Below are 18,522 nucleotides of genomic sequence, written 5' to 3' on the forward strand. Positions count from 1 at the left end.
TAATGGCCTTGCATTGAAAGCTTTAGTGTGCATCACTACTGGCAGTGATGTTACCTTTACGTGATAAAAACATTGAAACTGTCTTGATCTGTCTGTCTGCTCCTGTTAATTAGATATATTTATTTTCACTTCTACAGCAGAATGTTGAATCTTGAATGACATATCTGGAGCTGAGGCAAGGATGTTTTCACAGGTCTTTAAAAAAATGGCAATTATGGGCTATATTGAAATGTGTTAAAGGCTGTTTTAAAAAAAAAGCCATTTAAAGATTCCAGTAACTGTAAGAGGGACACTGAAGAATAGTCCTGTGAAAACAAGCACCCCTGTGTTAGTCCTCTAAAAAAAAAAGAGGAAAATGAGCATGTAAGACCATGTTTCCGTCTCTGTAAGAGATTCTTTTGCGAGTTCTCTCAGAAATATTCTCATTTAGAGCTTAGTGTAATAGACATTTTGCTGTAGCCCTAAGGTCAGGGAATGTATTACCTGTCCTATAATGGAGGGTGAACGGTTAATGTCGGCTATAGCCCCACATGACCTACAGACAGCTTGCTGCTAAGAAGATCTTATTGGTGCAATATGGTTCTCCCTCACCAGGCAATATTAATGATCTCTCACACAAATCAGTCAAGAAATAGCTGATATTACAGTGGCTTTTCTCTTTTTATTCTCTCATGCTTTTATGTGACTTTTTCTCACTCAGACTATCTGCCAGCTCTTTGGTATAATCCATTGTCCTCTTTTGCTGTTAACCTTCCATTCACCTTCCTCTATCCTTTCCTCATCATATCCATCTTTTCTGGTTATTTTTTTTCCTATTCATTGCTTCTTCTTAGTTACCCGCTATTTTTTCCAATTTTCTTTTTGCATTCTTTCACATTCCCCTCATGAAAAGGCTGTAGATAACCATATTTCATCATGTTAACTGTCTGAAGAATCACTAGGCTTGATGATATCATTAAATAGGCTTGGAGCTAATGGTTTCACTTGCAGAAGTAATGTTCGCCTGGGATATATTGATTTCCATCATGTTAACCTTATACTTAAAAGTTTAATATGTGCTATTCAAATTGTACCATTTTGGTTTTCTAAGTAAAACATTTTTTTACCAGGTAACAGTTTAAAACCAGCCAGGTGTTAAAATTTGACCACTAACTGGTGTAATAGATAACACTTATCTTTCTATTATGGCATCTTATGGTGTATGAGATGTATTTGCAGCCCATGAACGCTTTCTATTAGAAGTTTACAGAGCACAAACAGATTGAATGTTCAAGAGGAAATAATTAAGGGAATTGGGAGAATAGGCCTAACCTCCCAAACTGCAGTGATTGGAGTTTATTGCTGTTTTGCTTTAGTCAGTATGTATTGAAACTTGCTCATGGAAGAAATAATGGTCAGTCAGTTACAGGGTAACAATGAACCATGGCTATTTATTGCAGCTTATGAGCCAGGCAAACAACTGTAGCACATATTCTTTTGATTTTATGTGGTTGAGATGCATGTGTATTACTTGGGGAAAAGTGGCACTACTTGAAAAAGCTAGGCCAGCAGACAAAGATTCTGATCTGCATTTGATTTTAAGTAGTTATTAGTGTTGGCTTGATTGTTATATCAATTGATTTGCCCTGTGGCATATAAGGAATGGCTTCATCTCTACTTGTCTTTGTCACCAGTTGAACTGAGTCTAAATACAGAACATAGTGTTAGTTTCTACTGTAATCATTATTGAAATGCTAACTCAAACATTCCACTCGCTATGGCCTCCTCCACAGAGCCTTCTCACTTTCCTCTCATTTCCTCTGCCTTTGTTGAAGACTATGGAAAGAAATTCTTGTTCTTTCTTCTCAGCATAGATTGTCAGGTTGATATTAGTGTAGCACAAACTGACAGGTATACCTTTCTTACAAGCATAGCCTAGCAGACCAGCAGACATCAACTGTATAAAACCCTGATTTGTGAATTCAACAGTCAAACCATTATACACCAATAACAGCCCTGCCCAGCCATCATCAGTTCATACTTACAGCCTTAAAATGGCTGTCCTTTTAACATTGTTGCAGGCATGGTACTAATGAAAACCGCCATAACAATTTTCCATGGGCTCTTTCAGCAGAATGAAGTGGTTCTGGGTTTGTCTTTAGAAGCACTAGAAGAACGTTGAGGTGATGACTCGTCTTCCATATTTCCATACTATCAGTCCAAATAACCTGACCAATGGAGATCCAAACTCGCAAGTTGCTGCAATTAAATTATCGATGTTAATATCTTGCTGTGAAATACCACAGTACATCAGGGCTCTATGTATCAATGAGTATATGATGTTTTGGCAGAAAAAGGGGACCACCAAAAATATTAGCTGGGATATTACTATGCTTTCTCTGTTTGGTGTTTAGCTAAGTATTATAGTCTTATCTTTTTGAAGGTCAATTCTTCATCCCATGAAAAAAGTATTGTAGATTGTAGGGCCCCAGTAGATATTTTCTACTCCTTACCTATGAATGGTTGTACCAAGCAATTTGTAGTAATTCTTTTTTGTCTTCTTTGTTTTCTGTTTCTTTGTTCTTCCCCTCATTCAACAACAGATTCATTTACCTTCCTAATGGGGTTCTGCAGATTCTAAAGGTGACTAAAGAAGATGAGGGCATCTACCAGTGTGTTGCGTCCAATTCTGCCGGAAAGGACATCAGCACTGAAGCCAGACTCACTGTCACAACAGGTGAGGTCTTTTGCGGTGCTTTGTGGCGTTTGATGATTGAAGGGGATGCAATGGTAAGTTGTTTCTAGATCATACCCCAGGTTTTTGGTAAGATCCATAATGCTGAATCTGTCTTCTAGAATCACAGGAAGGTGGGGAGAGGGTTAAATAAAAGACACAGAGAAAATATAGTAATGTTACAAAAAAAGGTTTGCTGTATACTTTATGTCAATAGTTTCAACTGTGTCCCCATAATTACCGGTAAACAAAAACATGCTTTTTATGAATTATGTTTGACAACCTCTTATCCAAAACCCTAAAATACAAAGAAATTATTTTACTTTTAGTCAAAAGAAAATGGGAATGTGGTTGAAGAGTAAATTACTGAATAAGTAGATTTATAAGTTATTGATAAAAATAATAATTAAATGATTCATATTTCAATCTTTGACTGGTGGTTTATTATACTCCTTTCTAATTTACTGTGATGAGTTAGGATAAGTATGTACTGGCAGCAAGTTTTAAGGCCATTGCAAGATGCACGCTTTATTCCAAGAAATTGCAGTAATGATAAGAAACTGTAATTTATCCCAAACGTATTTGTGATCAGCACTGAAGTTAATTCGCTGTTGAATGTGAATAGGATATTACAAAAGCATAGTATGCCAATGAATAATTGCTTTATATTTCTATAATTGATTCAAATCAAACATAATTTAAAACATGCGGCACTGGTTCTTGAAAACCAACCCTTTCTCTCTATTTGAAAAAAAGCAGCTGGTATGTTGAGGTTTTTACAGCAAGGTGCTTGTCAGCTGGTTTTCTAGTGGGTGGTCTCTCATTGAAAATATGACATATGTAAAGAATCCACTTTTTTATTAATTTCAAAAACAGTATTTCTGTCTGGTCTTAAAACATGTCAAAAGTCTTGTTTTCTTCAAATGTGCACTGTCAGCTTTTCTTTTCTAAGAGGTTTTCAGTTTTAGGCTAACAAAATTGGAGTGCAAGATTTAATTTGTTTTTGATCTGGCTTCTTTATTAAAAAATTAAAGCACTTACTGGGTTATAAAAAGGAAAGTTTGCACATGACAGTCAATGTAGGACTCTCCTCTTCCACCCTGCTCTTTCCCTGCTTCTTACTTCTTTTGTACCTGTGGTGACAGGTACCTATGATGGAACCTTTCCTTCAGTTGTTTGCTTAAACAGTTTTCTGTGGAGGCCATTTTCAGCTCTTTGTCAATGTAACCAAAATTCTGATCAGTACTGAGAGCTGTTATATTCATGGCCAACTCCTCACCTAACTAATTGAGATGAGTAATGGTGTCTTAGGGAGCTGAACTCTTAAAATCCAGTAACGGAGTGGATTTTTACGATGGACAATGCTGAGTGAGGGCGTGTTAATGGTAAAGTAAGGTTACTGAGCAGAAACACTGCACAGCTGTTCTTCTTTTCTTGATAGGTTGAGGTGGTTTTCAGTTATTTTTATTTGACTGCATCCTTTCATAAGAAGTTGATACAAAAGCATACTATAGAGATTTCAGATATCTCGACTGGTTATTTCGTTTCAACTGCCTAAATTCTGGTTCATGCTTGATGTGTCTGTGTGACCAAATTACCTCAACTTAGCTTCAACCCCCCCTTCTGAGCACCACTTGCACTGCCCAATTTTCCTTATCGCACACCTATGCAAATTTAAAAACACACTAACTATAAATGCTTCAAAACACTCTCTCTGCGTGTCTTATTTCATGAGAGTATATTGCCTATATTTATTGAGACATATTGCACTTGCTTTTTTTTTGGTTAGGGGCAATTTGCTCATTTTATTTATGTCTGCTTCTGTCTCTTTCTTCTGACTTGAACCCCAGTCGGCCTCAGCAGATGGCCACTCACACTGAGCCTGGTTTTGCTGGAGGTTTCTTCCTGTTAAAAGGAAGTTTTTCCTTTTACACTGTCACAACAAGTATGTTTGGTGTGAGGGATTGCCTTTGAGTCAATTTAGCGATTCAATCAGCTGGTTTTCCTTAGATAGAAAACTGAATCGATTTCTGGTTGAATTGTTTCTGTAATGTGCTTTGAGATGACGTGTGTTGTGAATTGGCGCTATATAAATAAACTATTGAATTAAAATTATGCTGATGTATTAATCTCATTAATCTGAGGCATAAATTATATTGTAATAACAGAAAATTGTTCTGCCTATACTCTTTTAATTTGCATGAATCAATGAATTTCCTCATCTGCAGCCTCATTGAGGTTATGATTTCAGGTTTCTCAGTAAAATGACTTCCTTTAAAAAAAAAAAAAAAAAAAACTTCATGGAGGTGATAATGTCTATTTACATGATGACAGATTTGATGGTAGTAATGAAGGCAGCAACGGACCAAAATAACTCAATACTCAGAAGATTAAAAAATAGCTAAAACATTAATAGTAACAGCCAAATGTTTACATTGTTTTTCTTCTGTCTATTCTTTACTTTGGCTTCTATTTTTGGCAGTTCATTACACACACACCTTTCAGATTCATCACTTGTAGGAACTATCTGCTAGAAAGTTGTTGCAGAGGCAGCCTGACCTACTTAAAGCCTGATGTATCATCAAGGTTTCTTGTATGCAATTTCAATGATTAATGGATGATGTGTTGGCTGAATGAAGCACCCTTAAGCCGAGATCATTCCTTTCATCAACTCCGGCTTTACCCCAGGGACTTAAGATCTAAGATGAGCACTCATTCAACCCATGGAAAGTTTGGTTTGAATATCACCCTTTGTTGTTAAGGATGCTCAGAATCCTTTATTTTGATACCTAAAACTGTGACAGAGTACCTTTTAGGCCTTTCAAAAGCCCCATTTTTTCTGTGTAATCTTCTCTTTGTCTCAACCATATAATGGGCTTTTACCTCTACACACCACCTCCTGTAGCTTCAGTTTTATTTCCTGTTTCAGTCCTCTAGGTAATGTTTCCTTCCTGCTTTGGTAAGGTTTATCTGCAGGTTTTGAATCACCTTTTGCTGTGTGCTCTCATCAAATATTTGTCCTGTTTTCATTCCAAGACTTTACAATCACTTGTTCTTTAAGTGGGACATGTGCATCAACCATCCAAAAGACTAAGAGGCAATACATCATTTCAATTAAGTAGTTATCTACTTTTTTACGTAAATTCTTTTTATATTGCATTTAGATCCAATTAGTAGCTTGCTGGCTGAAAAATTACTAAATGTTTGCAAAAAACATAAAGTAAAAGATCTTGTTATTGTAGAAGTGCTGTTGTAAAACAGTGAACTGTACACTGAAGTGTTTTCCAATGTTGTTGTCAAAGGACCCATTGATACCCTGAACCCAGTGGTGATTGTTGTGCCACCTCAGAATGTCACTGTGGTACTGGGCCATCCTGCTGTGATGGAGTGTATGGCGCAGGGTCACCCAAAACCTTTTGTGTCTTGGAGTAGACAAGGTAGGTCTTTTTAAACACCATTTACTGTTTTCTGTCTTCCTTTACTGACATAATAATTATGTCAAATGTTGGGATATACATGTTTACATTCATAAATATCATACTTAAACATCGAAAGGTACTTAAAACAACTAAAAAACAATAATAGCATCAACTTTGGCACATATCCATTTCAGTTATCAAGAACAGATTAAAAGTGAAAAAAATCTGAATTGGTGCATTGATACCTGAGAAAGATGGTGCTTAAATCTGAACTAGCCTCTATCTCTAAGTTTGATAACAACCTAACAGAGTAATTGTGGTAGAGTCCATCGCCTCGTTTTATTCTTGCCAACTTCAAAGAAAGTAAAAAAGTTTTTTTTTTTTTACTGTGTTTTGGTTGGTGGGGCCTTGTGGTACTTTTTAAGAGTCTGCTGTTCTTATAACATCTATTTCTCTTAGTGAAGCTGCACTGCAAAATTCTAAAAGTTAGTAAAATAATTGCCTAAAATAAATGTATTTACCCTTCATTTGAGTAGGTAAATAAGATTTTCTCCCAATGAAATGAGTATTTTTACCCTTAAAATGAAATAATTTGACTTTATACCTTTTAAATATGTGACTGCAGTTTTTTTTTTATTTATTTTTTTTTTTTTTATGTGAATTGTCTTACACTACAGGCAAAGAGTCTCACTTACCTGCTTAATTAAAGGGAAAATTCAGGAAATTTTAAGAAAATTGAATTTTTGCAGTGTTGATTGAAGAGCATTTAGCCCACTTTGATCACTTTGCAATCTTGGAAATGCTTCAGTATTATCCTTATGGAGGACCAGCTCTACCAGATTTAAAAATAAATACAGAAATAAATAAATAAGCATACAATTAATTGCCCCCAAAAATACAATGAACAAATAAATGTTGGTAGAAATTTTATACAATGTAAAGTAATACAGTGAGACATAAATGCATATATCTCTTTTAATTAGCTTTAATTAGCTTTTTTTTTTGCCTTTGCCTTTGTAATAATTACCTTATTAAAAAAGTACAAAGGAAAAAATACAAAGGAAGAATAAAGCAGACAAAAATATTATAACATGCACATAAATAAATACTTAAAAAATAAGTAATTAATAAATAAAGTTGAAGATTATAACGGAAAATAAATAAATAAGGTAATTATTACAAAGGAGAATAAATAAAGAAGCTAATTAAAAGAGATAAATACATTTATGTCTCACTGTATAATTTGATTTCTACCTACATTTATTTGTTTATTGTATTTGGGGGCATTCATTGCATGTTTATTTATTTATGGAGCATTTATTTATTTCTGTATTTATTTTTAAATATGGTAGAGCTGGTCCTCCATATTCCTACCGTATAGTCTGCTAATCAAAAGGCTCACACTTTCTCTCTCTGACATTTTTTCTCTGGCATTTTAAAGACTGAAAAAATGATCTCTAGTTGCAGTTTTCTTTCTCCAGCCTGTGACATCTAACTATGCTCATGCTCCACACTGTTTTCTCATTTAATCAGACGGAAAACCCATTTCCACTGACGTGATCGTCCTTGCAACAAACCTAGTGATTAGGGACACTAGGCGCCACCATGCTGGTGTCTATGTCTGCCGAGCCAACAAGCCCAAGACTAGAGAGTTTGTCGTTGCTGCTGCTGAATTGCATGTTGCTGGTAAGAGTGATGTTTGGGTAATTATGTAATGAATTAAATCTCTATTTTAAAACATCTCTTAAGGTTAGTCTGTATATTCATCTTCACAGTATTGAAAGGTCTAATATGATCTAAAGCACTGATTAAGCATGTATTTTTTCTAAGTAAAGATTCTGATAATGTTTGTACGAACAAGTATGTTATTTGTATAGCTACAAGTGAACATCTATTTGTAAGTGCATCTCAACCAGTCACTACACAAAGTACTTACAGAAACTAATCTGAACTGTTGCCGAAGGAGAAAATACTTTTTGAAACAAAATCTTTACAAATGTATTTCATTATTGAAGCCTTTTAGGATTAGTGAAATTATTCCTATTCTTAATCTAACAAAGGAATATTTTTCCTAAGATACATTTTAAATTTTCTATAAATTCAGAGGGTAATTCTCAATTTTTTATTCAATAGAATGGATCTCAAAATTGTAGAACTTTGGTCAAAAACCTTTCAATAATTTTCTGGTTGTGTGACCCTTTGCACCACTGCAAATGATTGTCATTTTACCCCAGTGCTTCAGTATTTGTTACACCAGGTCACAAAATTGAGGTCTTTGGAACAGTTTCCATTAAGTGACCTTTAGGTATGAGAATCTTTGCACCGGCTACAACAATGCTCTTTTTTTTTTTCTTTTTTTTTTTTAATCACCTAGTACTGTATCTTTACAAGTGACCAGGCATGTGGAGGTTCATAATTTTCTTCCATCTAGCTCCGTTTTTTTTCTGTATATATTTCCATGAAGCCATGCTATAACATTTTTATCTGGACTTTCTTAAATTGTTTATAGGGACAGACATTTCAATGTAATTTAGACATCTTAATTTAACTGAAGTTGAAAATAAGCTCTTAGTATTATATTATTTAAGGAAATAGGGTTGGAAAAAAATAGAAATGGGGTCAAATGATATATGTTTATACTTCTTTCTGTTCCTTTTAAGTCATGATTTCAGTTGTCACCTGTTTGATGTTGCGTTTTCAATAAATGAATAGAAGACAGAAAAAACGGAAAGGAAAGGAATAACCTAATTAACAAAATATGATTAGTTTTATTTCATATAATTTCAGTAAGGAATCTTTTCTCTTTTGAGTCATTGTGTAGATATCAACTGTTCCCTCGTAATGTGTTCAACCAGGTACTATCCTCTCAAGACTCAAAAGCCACAAACTGAAAATTGTTGAACAATATTACCTGTCATAATGACTGTTTACTACCTAGACAGTAGATTACTACTGTAGAAAAGCAGTAAACAATATTTTACACCATCTTATTTAGGTGGAAATAATGTAAGTGTTCTTTTTCCTTCAGAAAAATGTGAAATAGATGATTTTGTGTAATTGTGGAATTCTGATGCTCCTGTTAAAAACTGCAGACTGACAGTTCTGAGTAAAAATGCTATTTTTTTTTTTTTAACAGCCCCTCCAGTGATTGTTCAGTCCCCCGAATCAGTGTCCCTCACTAGAGGAAGTACTGCCAGGTTTCTGTGTAACAGTTCAGGGGAGCCTCTTCCAGAGCTGCACTGGCTAAAGAATGGCCAACCCATCAGGTCTTTCAGGCGGATAAAGATGCAAAGCCCTGGGGTTCTGCTCATCAACCAGCTGGCTCTGGAGGATGCAGGCTACTACCAGTGCATTGCGGAAAATCGGCTTGGCACAGCCTGTGCCACTGCCAAGCTGACGGTCATTGTGAAGGAAGGTCTCCCCAGCCTCCCACGCCACCTGACTGCCACTCCTTACTCCAGCACAACTGCCCTGCTCTCCTGGGAGAAACCTGAGTACAACACAGACCAAATCATTGCCTACTCTGTTCACTACCAACGCACAGCAGGTGGCTTGCTTATAATGGGGTGGGGTCATGAAATAAATAAACTTCACATATTTGATGTTAATCTATTCTTTTTAGGATTAGATAATCAGGAGTCTTCCTTTGCCGTTAGCAATGAAACCACAGAGTATCTCATCAAAGAGCTTCGCCCCCATACTGCCTACACTTTTTTTGTGGTGGCTTATTCGCCCATGGGAGCAAGTCCTCCATCGCTGCCTGTAACTGTAGAGATGCTTGAGGATGGTAAGTATTTTAATCTTTATAAAAAGGCAAATAATCTATACACTTAAATAAAGCAAAATTGTACAACTAAGGTCTTTCTGCTCTTAGACAAGACAGCTGTTCATTACATCCTGTATATTTTAAGGTGTTTTTGTGTACCAGCTACATCTGAGTGTTAACCACCTGAGTAGCTAAAACTAGATAGCCGTCTTCCAGGACTACTATACTCTCATGTTTAGGGTTGCCAACTGCCCATTTAAAAAAATGAACTGTCCAATGTTACAAAACTAAATTAGGGGTCTAATTTGTTTTAGGTTTTAATAAAATAATTACAAAATGGATTCTTACTCATATTAAAAAGAAAAAATGTATTCATAATGCCAGTAAGGTGGAAGACAATGCCTGGCCAGGAAGTGTCCCTTATTTCATTTTCACAGACTTGGCAACCCTAGTTTTGTTGTAGTAATTAGCAGAAACTCGAACATGTTAAAGGAAAGCTCATTTTGAAGCTTTCCGGTTCTTTTTCCTGAAAAGAGATCACTCGAAAAAAAACTCTTTAAATAACACTTCATAATGTTATATGTATTGAATAACCAGGAGACATGACAGCAGATTTTTGTTAGAAATTGTAATCTTACTCAGATCAGAGAAGTTGCTTAGAGTTACAGAAGGCAGCTGGGCTCACTTCTCGGGAAGCGGCCCAATAACCATTAGAGAAGCATTTTATACTTCAGTCTGCCACATCATCACATTTTACATCATACACGTTTGCAGATGAGGAGACATCCATGGCTCCAGCCTTATCAAAATATTATACTTACTTCTTAGCTGAAGGACACCACTCTCATTCCCATCCCCAAATCTTTGCCTTTTACAGAATGAAGATTAGAAACGTATATTTGGACAGAGAAACTCTCCCAATTTGATAAACTATTGTGCAAAAGATCAGTTCTGACACACAACAGGCAGCTAATATTGAGGTGTAATAAACTCACACATAATCAATGATAATTATCCTAACAAACAGCATGATGTTGCTTGAATTGGTGTGAGCCTTTTTGGGAACCGTGGATATTAGAAGTTTGAGCTAACCCTTCCATTATTTTTTGTTTTGTAATGTTAAAAAACAAATGTAAGATATTATTTGATATGTGTATCCTATGATGGGTGCAACTATTTTTAAATCCAATTAAAAAAATAAGGCCAAATGAAGCAGCTATTTATATTTTGGTTTGATACACATGTATTATTTTGCAGTATTTTGTTAGGAGTCTACTAGCATAATATATGACGGTAGTCTATGCCAGTGTTTTTCAATCCTTGTCCTCAAGGCACCCTGCTCTATATGTTTTGGAAGTTTCTGAGGTTCAGCACACCTGATTCGGATGATTGCAGTTCAGCAAAGCCTGATAATCTGCTATCAATTGATAACAGGTGTGTGAAAGCTGGAAAACATCTAAAACATGCAGGGCAGGGTGCCTTGAGGACCAGGTGTGAAAAACACTGGTCTATGCAATCCGAAATATTTAAGGTATTGCAGATTGTGCAGGCATCTAACAGCAATGGCCTCTTTTGATAATTAAACAGATCTTCAGTTGGATTCAGGTCTAAGCTCTGTTATTTTCAAATTTCAAAATCTCTGTATTTGTTCAAACATTTAACAATATTTTAAATTGTTCATATCTCTCCCCACTTTGAATAAAGTAGCAGTTCCTTCAGGCAACAAAGAAGGCACACCATCTTACTTGGCAGTAGTTATGTTGTTCTGGTGTTTTTTGTTTTTTTTTCGGTAGGGTTTTTGCATCAAGTTATGGAGCACAAGCACAACAGTTTCTCAAAATGTAATAATTAGACGAATCATTGTAAAATAAATATCTCCTTGAATAATAATAATAACATTATTATTAGTAGTACTAGTAGAAGTAGTCTTAGTAGTAGTAGTTGTCGTAGTAGTACAAAGAAAATAATTATTACATTTAAATATATACCCCAATAATGTCAATTAATGTATTATTTGATATTTTACAAGTATATATTTTTGTCAAATTGATTTAGTTCTTTTTTTTTTATACTAAACATCTCTTTTGAGATTATTGCTGCAAGATTCAAACTTCATAAATAAATTAAACCTTTTCCACATTTGGAAGACATTTCACTATATTTAGGGATTAAATAAAAATCGAGAGTTAGCCCTGTGAGGAACATTTTGTCTGGCACATACTCCATAGGCAGTATGTGCCACAAATTCATGAAGCTTATTAAATGTTGCTGTACTCCTACAGGCTTATTTACCAAAGACATATTCACATCTTGGTAATGTAAGCATTGTGCTTTTCTTCAGTAGATGATTACCTTCTTCAATCTATTCATAGAATATCTTTGATTTTGGAACTTATTTTGTCTATTTTTCTCCTGATTGACAACTGTTGACAAATTAAATGTGGAAGAACTTAATTTGTCCTCAAAAAGAAAAACTTTAAACATTAGCAGGTTTTAACTTCATTTAACTTTATTTTATTCAACTCTATTTTGTATTAGCTAAAAATTGAACTTATCTCTGAACACAGCCATATTACAAACGATAGAAGGGCAGCACTCATATTAATTGTTCAGATTTTTATCACACATTTTATAAATGATATGTGAAGGTTGTAGGCCAAGTTCTGGTGATGCATTGCACAGGAATGAAATTATTGCACTGTTCATCAAAAACAGCTGCAGCTCAGCCAGACACAATCTGATAACATAAATTCTTGAACTCACCTACTACATAACTGTTATTTTTAAGGGATTTTATTTTAGCCCCCTTGATTATTTTATAGTGTTACATGCCTATTTTACTGCAAGGTAAAGCCTGTTAGTGTTTATAAATATCAAGTAATCTGAGGGTTATTTTATTGTAAAAAAAACATAATATAATCATATATACATAAATTGCAATTATTGAATCACTTGTCCTCCTTAAGACACCAAAATGGTTTAGTGTGACACTGATATACTGTTATCTGAAAGCACTAGTAAATAATATTTTTCAGATAATTGTTTTCTTTTTTATTAACTAATTGATATTAAACTTATATTTGATAATATAACTCTCAGTTGTATTTAAAGTTCAAAGAACAGGGCAACTATCAAAACCCCCAAAAATTTTGGATCATAAAAAATGTATTGCATAGTTACTTTTCTTGGAAACTAGTCACTTTGTGCAGTAACTGAAATACTAACCTACAGAAGATACTTAATACAGAAGTAACAAGCCACATACTTTTGTTTTCACAAAACACGACTCCCCTTTACCCACTGAAGAAAAGTGTTCCCACTGTTTGATGCTGTAAACCCAGTTGTATGCTTTACGGGATGATGCATTTAGGAGGAGATTTTAAGTTAGACTTATACCTACAGCTTTTCACTATGCTCAGAAAGTTAAATCTTAAGTAGAATATTTTTACCATCCTTAACAGCTCCTCCTGAGTCCCCAGGCACCTTTAAGAATCATCACAAATTATAATTATTGTTCAGATCATTGGTTTTGTAGAATGACCACTCTATCTTTCTGAGTTTAAAAAACATTGCTTTTTATCTGGGTTGAGTTAATAAGCCCCTATCATCATTATTATGTCACCTATTGCATAAAAATGAAATATAACAGATAACCAAGCACAGAATATTGTTTAAAATAAATGTTATTGCAGATCTGTACCCATTTAAAATGGACAAGTATAAAATAAGCACCTAATGATCATGCTGGAGCTGCTGCTGTTGGCTGGAGGGAGAACGTGAGATAACGGGTTAGGTGTAAAGGATCAACAGATGTAAACAATTAGCATTTTTAACTAGATCTAGAATATAAACGGAACCTATAGAATAAATCATGTAACACTGCAGGATTTCTAAAAGCGAAGAAATGATTAATACTATCTATACATATCTGCTTGATATTAATTAAAGTGACTTCACTGGAGAAAGTTAAATTTAAATTCTGCAATATTTTTTTGCTGCTATAAATGAATAACCCTAAACCAAAAACACTACTGTTTTTGTTAAATTATGTAAACATTTTGGAATAACTGTAGGACAAAAAGATTGATTAATATGTGCCCTTCTTCCCTTTTATAGTGCCTAGTGCACCGCCTCAGCTCTCTGTAGTTAGTACATCCCCTACTGACATCAGGCTGACATGGCAGCCGCTGTCCTCACAGCACAGCCGAGGAGCTATTACCCGCTACCGCATTGATTACAGTGCGCTGGATCAGAGTAAGTAACCTCAATGATGACGCAAAACACTTTTATACATTTAAAATCAACATATGGTTATAAATGGACTGAAAAAGACTGAAAAGAACTTGTAGGCTTACATCCATGAAACTGTTGTATTACTGATTTAGAATGTTGTTGTTGCCCTGTTCGTGCTTACATATAAGGTAAGAACATGTTTCTTTGGATGCAGAACAATAATTACTATTTTGAAGGAAAAGTCCGGTCAGTAAAGAATAATTAATGGGTCATTATCTACACCTAAAACTAATACGTTCGCAATTGATTTGTTGTTAATCGGTAAAAAAATAAAAACAACATTTTATAGATCATTGAGTCTGGGAGCGGCCACTTTTGCCCAAATATAGTAACCCCTGACTCCTGACATCTTTCGGCAGTGACGTCAAGGTGCGGTAAGCCTAGTGCCATTCTCCTTGTTTTACAATGAAAATCAATAGGATCAAAAACAATTATTGAAGATTTCGAGAGGACTTCACCATTGAAATTCACCAGAGCTATAGTGAAACTGACAATGCCCACGTGCATGGCAGTTGGATGTTGTAATACATCGGCTAAAAGTGGAAAAAATTTGTTATTTCACCTTTCCGATTCATGATCCTCCGCGGACGGGTTCATCGTTGGATTGCCAACTTGAAGAGGGAGGATTTGCCATTGAACTTCTGGCCAGAGAAAAAACACGTCATTAATCCATTACTCTCTGCTTCGCATAGTGCACTGATTGTCACCATCATGGGTCATAGCATGTTGTGACAAACACTAGATATAGCACTGGGACTTGCTCAACAGCCCATACCGCACTGTGACGTCATAATCCGGTAGGTGGCAGTAGTGTTCTTGGATGTCACCAATGAAGCACATTCAAATGAAAATTACTCTTAATACAAAAACACTTATCATTCATTGAACAGTATGTAAGAACTTTATATTTAAAGTACTTTCAGAAGTTTGTATTTTGAATGTGACCGGACTTTTCCTTTAAGTCCTTTTTACAGGCTTCATGGTTTTATTAGGCCAACACTCCATGTGGCCTATTTCCACAAGATAACAGAAAGCATTATATTGTACATAATTCCCATGATTGGAACAGGAAATATGCTAATTTAAAATGCCATCTTAAAAAATAAAAAGTACCCATCTGCTCTCACTTTAAAATGTCCCCGTGGGATTTTTAAAAAACCTGAGTGTGCTCTGTGTTGTCAATAGTGGATATCATGTTCTCAGTGGAGCTGAGAGGCAATGAGACTCAGTTCACGCTCAGGGAGCTGCGCCCAAACCAGGTTTACCGGCTGAGGATAGCTGCTGGAACTTCTGTTGGCTTTGGTGTTCCTTCTGAATGGGTCCAGCACCAAACAATAGTACGCTATAGGCCCAGTGACAACAGCACAGGTAAGAGAAACACTATGCAAGGCTTTACTTTTATTAAGAGATTGCACTATTAACTATGGATACAAAATGTAGACATGTGATAGAGCCAGCTTTTAGACTTTTACCTAAACTTATGAAGCTTATTGCATCATCATTTTAGAAGATCAAACCTGACATAATCAAAAATAAAAGAAAAAAACCCTCAAATAAATACTTATAATAGCAACATATGATATAAAAATTTTTTTTTTGATATAGTTTTTTGATATATAGCTACAAAATATTAACAATTAAAAACTTGAATGTATTCAAGTGCCTATTTTTGTTTCTGTCCTTATAGTTTCGCACAATTTAAATTTTTCCCTTCACCCGTGATCTTGGTCTACGTTCACACAGCAGCCCGAAGTGACCCAAATCTGATTTTTTTTGCCTATATGTGACCGGTATCTGATATTTTGATCTGTCCACCAAAACTATCAATTTTAAGGCATCCATGTATAAGAAATATGAAAACATTAAGAATATGTTTAAAATTTCTCTTTTCGATAATATTACAATCCGTTTTCTCATCAGTGGGCGTAAGTTTAGGGAGATGCACGCTCCCGCGACAGAGGAGGTAATTTTCGACACAGCAGAGGAAACCTGGAGGAGAGAATCGAAGCAGGGGTGGATTTAGGAAATTTGGGGCCCTAGGCAAAGACAGGCATGGGGCCCTCTGAATTGAGAAGACAACTCATAATACAAACCCATTATGGAGATACAGAGATTTTAATAGAATAGACATACATTATTTACTAAATTTTGACTGCCCTAATGATGTTTTATATTTTTATAATATTTCTAGGGAAAAATAACAATTCAAGATATTTTAAATCAGATTTTGGAGAGTCAAAATGCATTTAAAGATATGTCAAATATGATTTGTCATTTAAGGTGTTATACATTGAGGTTTATAATTAAGTTATTTCAGTTAATTTGGACTAGTCAAAACTCTATTTTTTAATATCTTTATTGTGCTGTCACTGAGCTGTCTTAACAGTTACCTGCAGAATTTTGCATGGCTGCAATGGTGCTGGCTCTTCTTGACAAAGTTTTTCAAAATGCCACAATATAGAAAGAACTCAGCTGTATGGGATGTGTAGAGAAAAATAACGTTGTGAACTCTAAAACATCTTTAGAAATCTGCCATGAATTGCACAGGGAAGTTAGTTAGAAGCTGGATATTCAAGCACCTCTGAGTTAGTGGCACCTATTGCACCATCAATCCGATGCAGGAGTTCAAACTTCAGGATCTCAGACCATGCATACTTCCTAAAAATAAAGAAAAATCCACCACCCCCCTTCTTTTTTTTTTTTCTTTACAACTCTACTACTGGCTATATGTTTTAGCAGTCAGATGATGCACACTTAGAGGAATGTAAGCCATCTAAAGCTGTTCCTTCCCATCTGCTGGTGTTGGTTCACTGCGTTTTAACAAGTCCAAAGTTTGAACAATAATTTTTCAGGAAGTATAAGAGCGTGTCATATTTCCTTCTAATAACCAGATGCTAGAAAATGCTGTTTTTATTTTCTCCGAGGACTTGGAACCCTCCCTCATTGCTAAAATTATTCAGTATCATATGACTATGCTTGATTGGCCAGCAACCTCACCTGCTCTGAACTCTATAGAAAATATGCAGTGTTTAGTCTGTGTGAAATACCAGAATAGAACTGAGCAGTTAATCCAACTTATCAAAAAATGTGGCTCCAAAGCCTTGAGAAGAAATTTTAATGGTTAAAAATAACATTTTTTCAAGCCCTGATGCATTCCAGTTACATGTGAGCAAACAGCTTCCATTGTTAAATGGTTGATCCATTATGCAAGGATGCTGTTTAATAGGCTACGGTTATTTGTAATTCGTCAGACCGAAGAAGTACATCGGAGAAGAGAGTAAACGTTTCAACAGAGAGATCATATCAAGACATTCTCACCTTTTTGGGAATTTTTTTCAAGATACAATTAAGTCATATCTTGATTTTCAGGCATGCTTTAAGTTTAAAATGTCTTTCTTCTAATTCACACCTTTGCATCTTAAAAAGACAATAAGTAAAACAACAATCAAGAATTGATTTTTTAGGATGTTTGCATTTTTTTGTGAAATAATGAATTGTCTTTTACAAAGTCAATAGATATTAATTTATTTACTCGGTTATTTGTGGTTAAATGTGGATTAACATAATTGGGTTGGCCTAAACTAGAACCAACAGTGGAGACCAGCCAAATGTCAATAATAAAGGAAATGCAGTTCCCAACAACCCAAGCAAAGACAAGAAACTGATTAAATCTGTGCCACCCTTAGTTGATGCATTATTTCAATCAAAAAGGTCCCAACCAAACCTTTGGAAGAAAAAAAAAAATTTTTTTTTTGTATTAAAAATATCTCTTTTGCTATCTGGCTCTTTTACAAGTAAGACGTTTCTAAGAAAAGGAATTTACTTTTTATATGTCTCAATATGCCTTTCTTAAAAAAAAAAATGTTAATGAATTTCAAATTTATTTTAATTCTCAAGTATCACCGCAAACCTGGTTAATTTTAACAGATCTTTTTCAAACTTCTTTTTATAATCACAATTATATCTGCAATTTTTTTAATAGGGTGAAGAGGAATGCTGTAGAAAAAGGGCTAATCTTCCCTTTATTAAAAAATCTTTTTCAGTGATTTTTGCTCCTTCTGAGCTGAAGGTGAGATCCAGAGTGAGCACTCTCAATGTAACATGGCAGCCCTCACCAAATCATACAATGGTTTCCGGCTATAAGCTCTCATATCGGGAAGCAGAAGCTGATGGGACCTCTAAGCAAGAAGGGTCATCGAAGACACACACCATCAGGCTTCGAAAGAAGGCAAGGCATCACCTTTTGACTGGGCTGGGTAAGAAGTTAGTCCTCTCCAAATTATTTTTTAATAGACCGGTATTTAGATTCTTCTAGGTTCTATATATATATA

The 18,522-nt window shown here is 35.1% G+C and overlaps 1 protein-coding gene across 2 annotated transcripts in view; it reads left to right on the top strand.

The window, feature by feature from the left end:
* The window catches only part of igdcc4 (immunoglobulin superfamily, DCC subclass, member 4), an 81,590-nt gene that overhangs the window by 42,681 nt on the left and 20,387 nt on the right, over positions 1–18,522 (top strand). For both annotated transcript variants that reach the window (XM_015375426.1, XM_015375424.1), the window contains exons 4-11: positions 2,583–2,716; positions 6,016–6,150; positions 7,666–7,818; positions 9,269–9,679; positions 9,755–9,919; positions 14,015–14,152; positions 15,377–15,559; positions 18,235–18,447. In XM_015375426.1, coding sequence (XP_015230912.1) covers positions 2,583–2,716; positions 6,016–6,150; positions 7,666–7,818; positions 9,269–9,679; positions 9,755–9,919; positions 14,015–14,152; positions 15,377–15,559; positions 18,235–18,447 — 1,532 coding nt within the window. The remainder of the gene's footprint in view (positions 1–2,582; positions 2,717–6,015; positions 6,151–7,665; positions 7,819–9,268; positions 9,680–9,754; positions 9,920–14,014; positions 14,153–15,376; positions 15,560–18,234; positions 18,448–18,522) is intronic.

This window comes from Cyprinodon variegatus, unplaced genomic scaffold (genome assembly GCF_000732505.1).
Source record: "Cyprinodon variegatus isolate N-32 unplaced genomic scaffold, C_variegatus-1.0 Scaffold118, whole genome shotgun sequence".
In the NCBI taxonomy this organism is placed as follows: domain Eukaryota; kingdom Metazoa; phylum Chordata; class Actinopteri; order Cyprinodontiformes; family Cyprinodontidae; genus Cyprinodon; species Cyprinodon variegatus.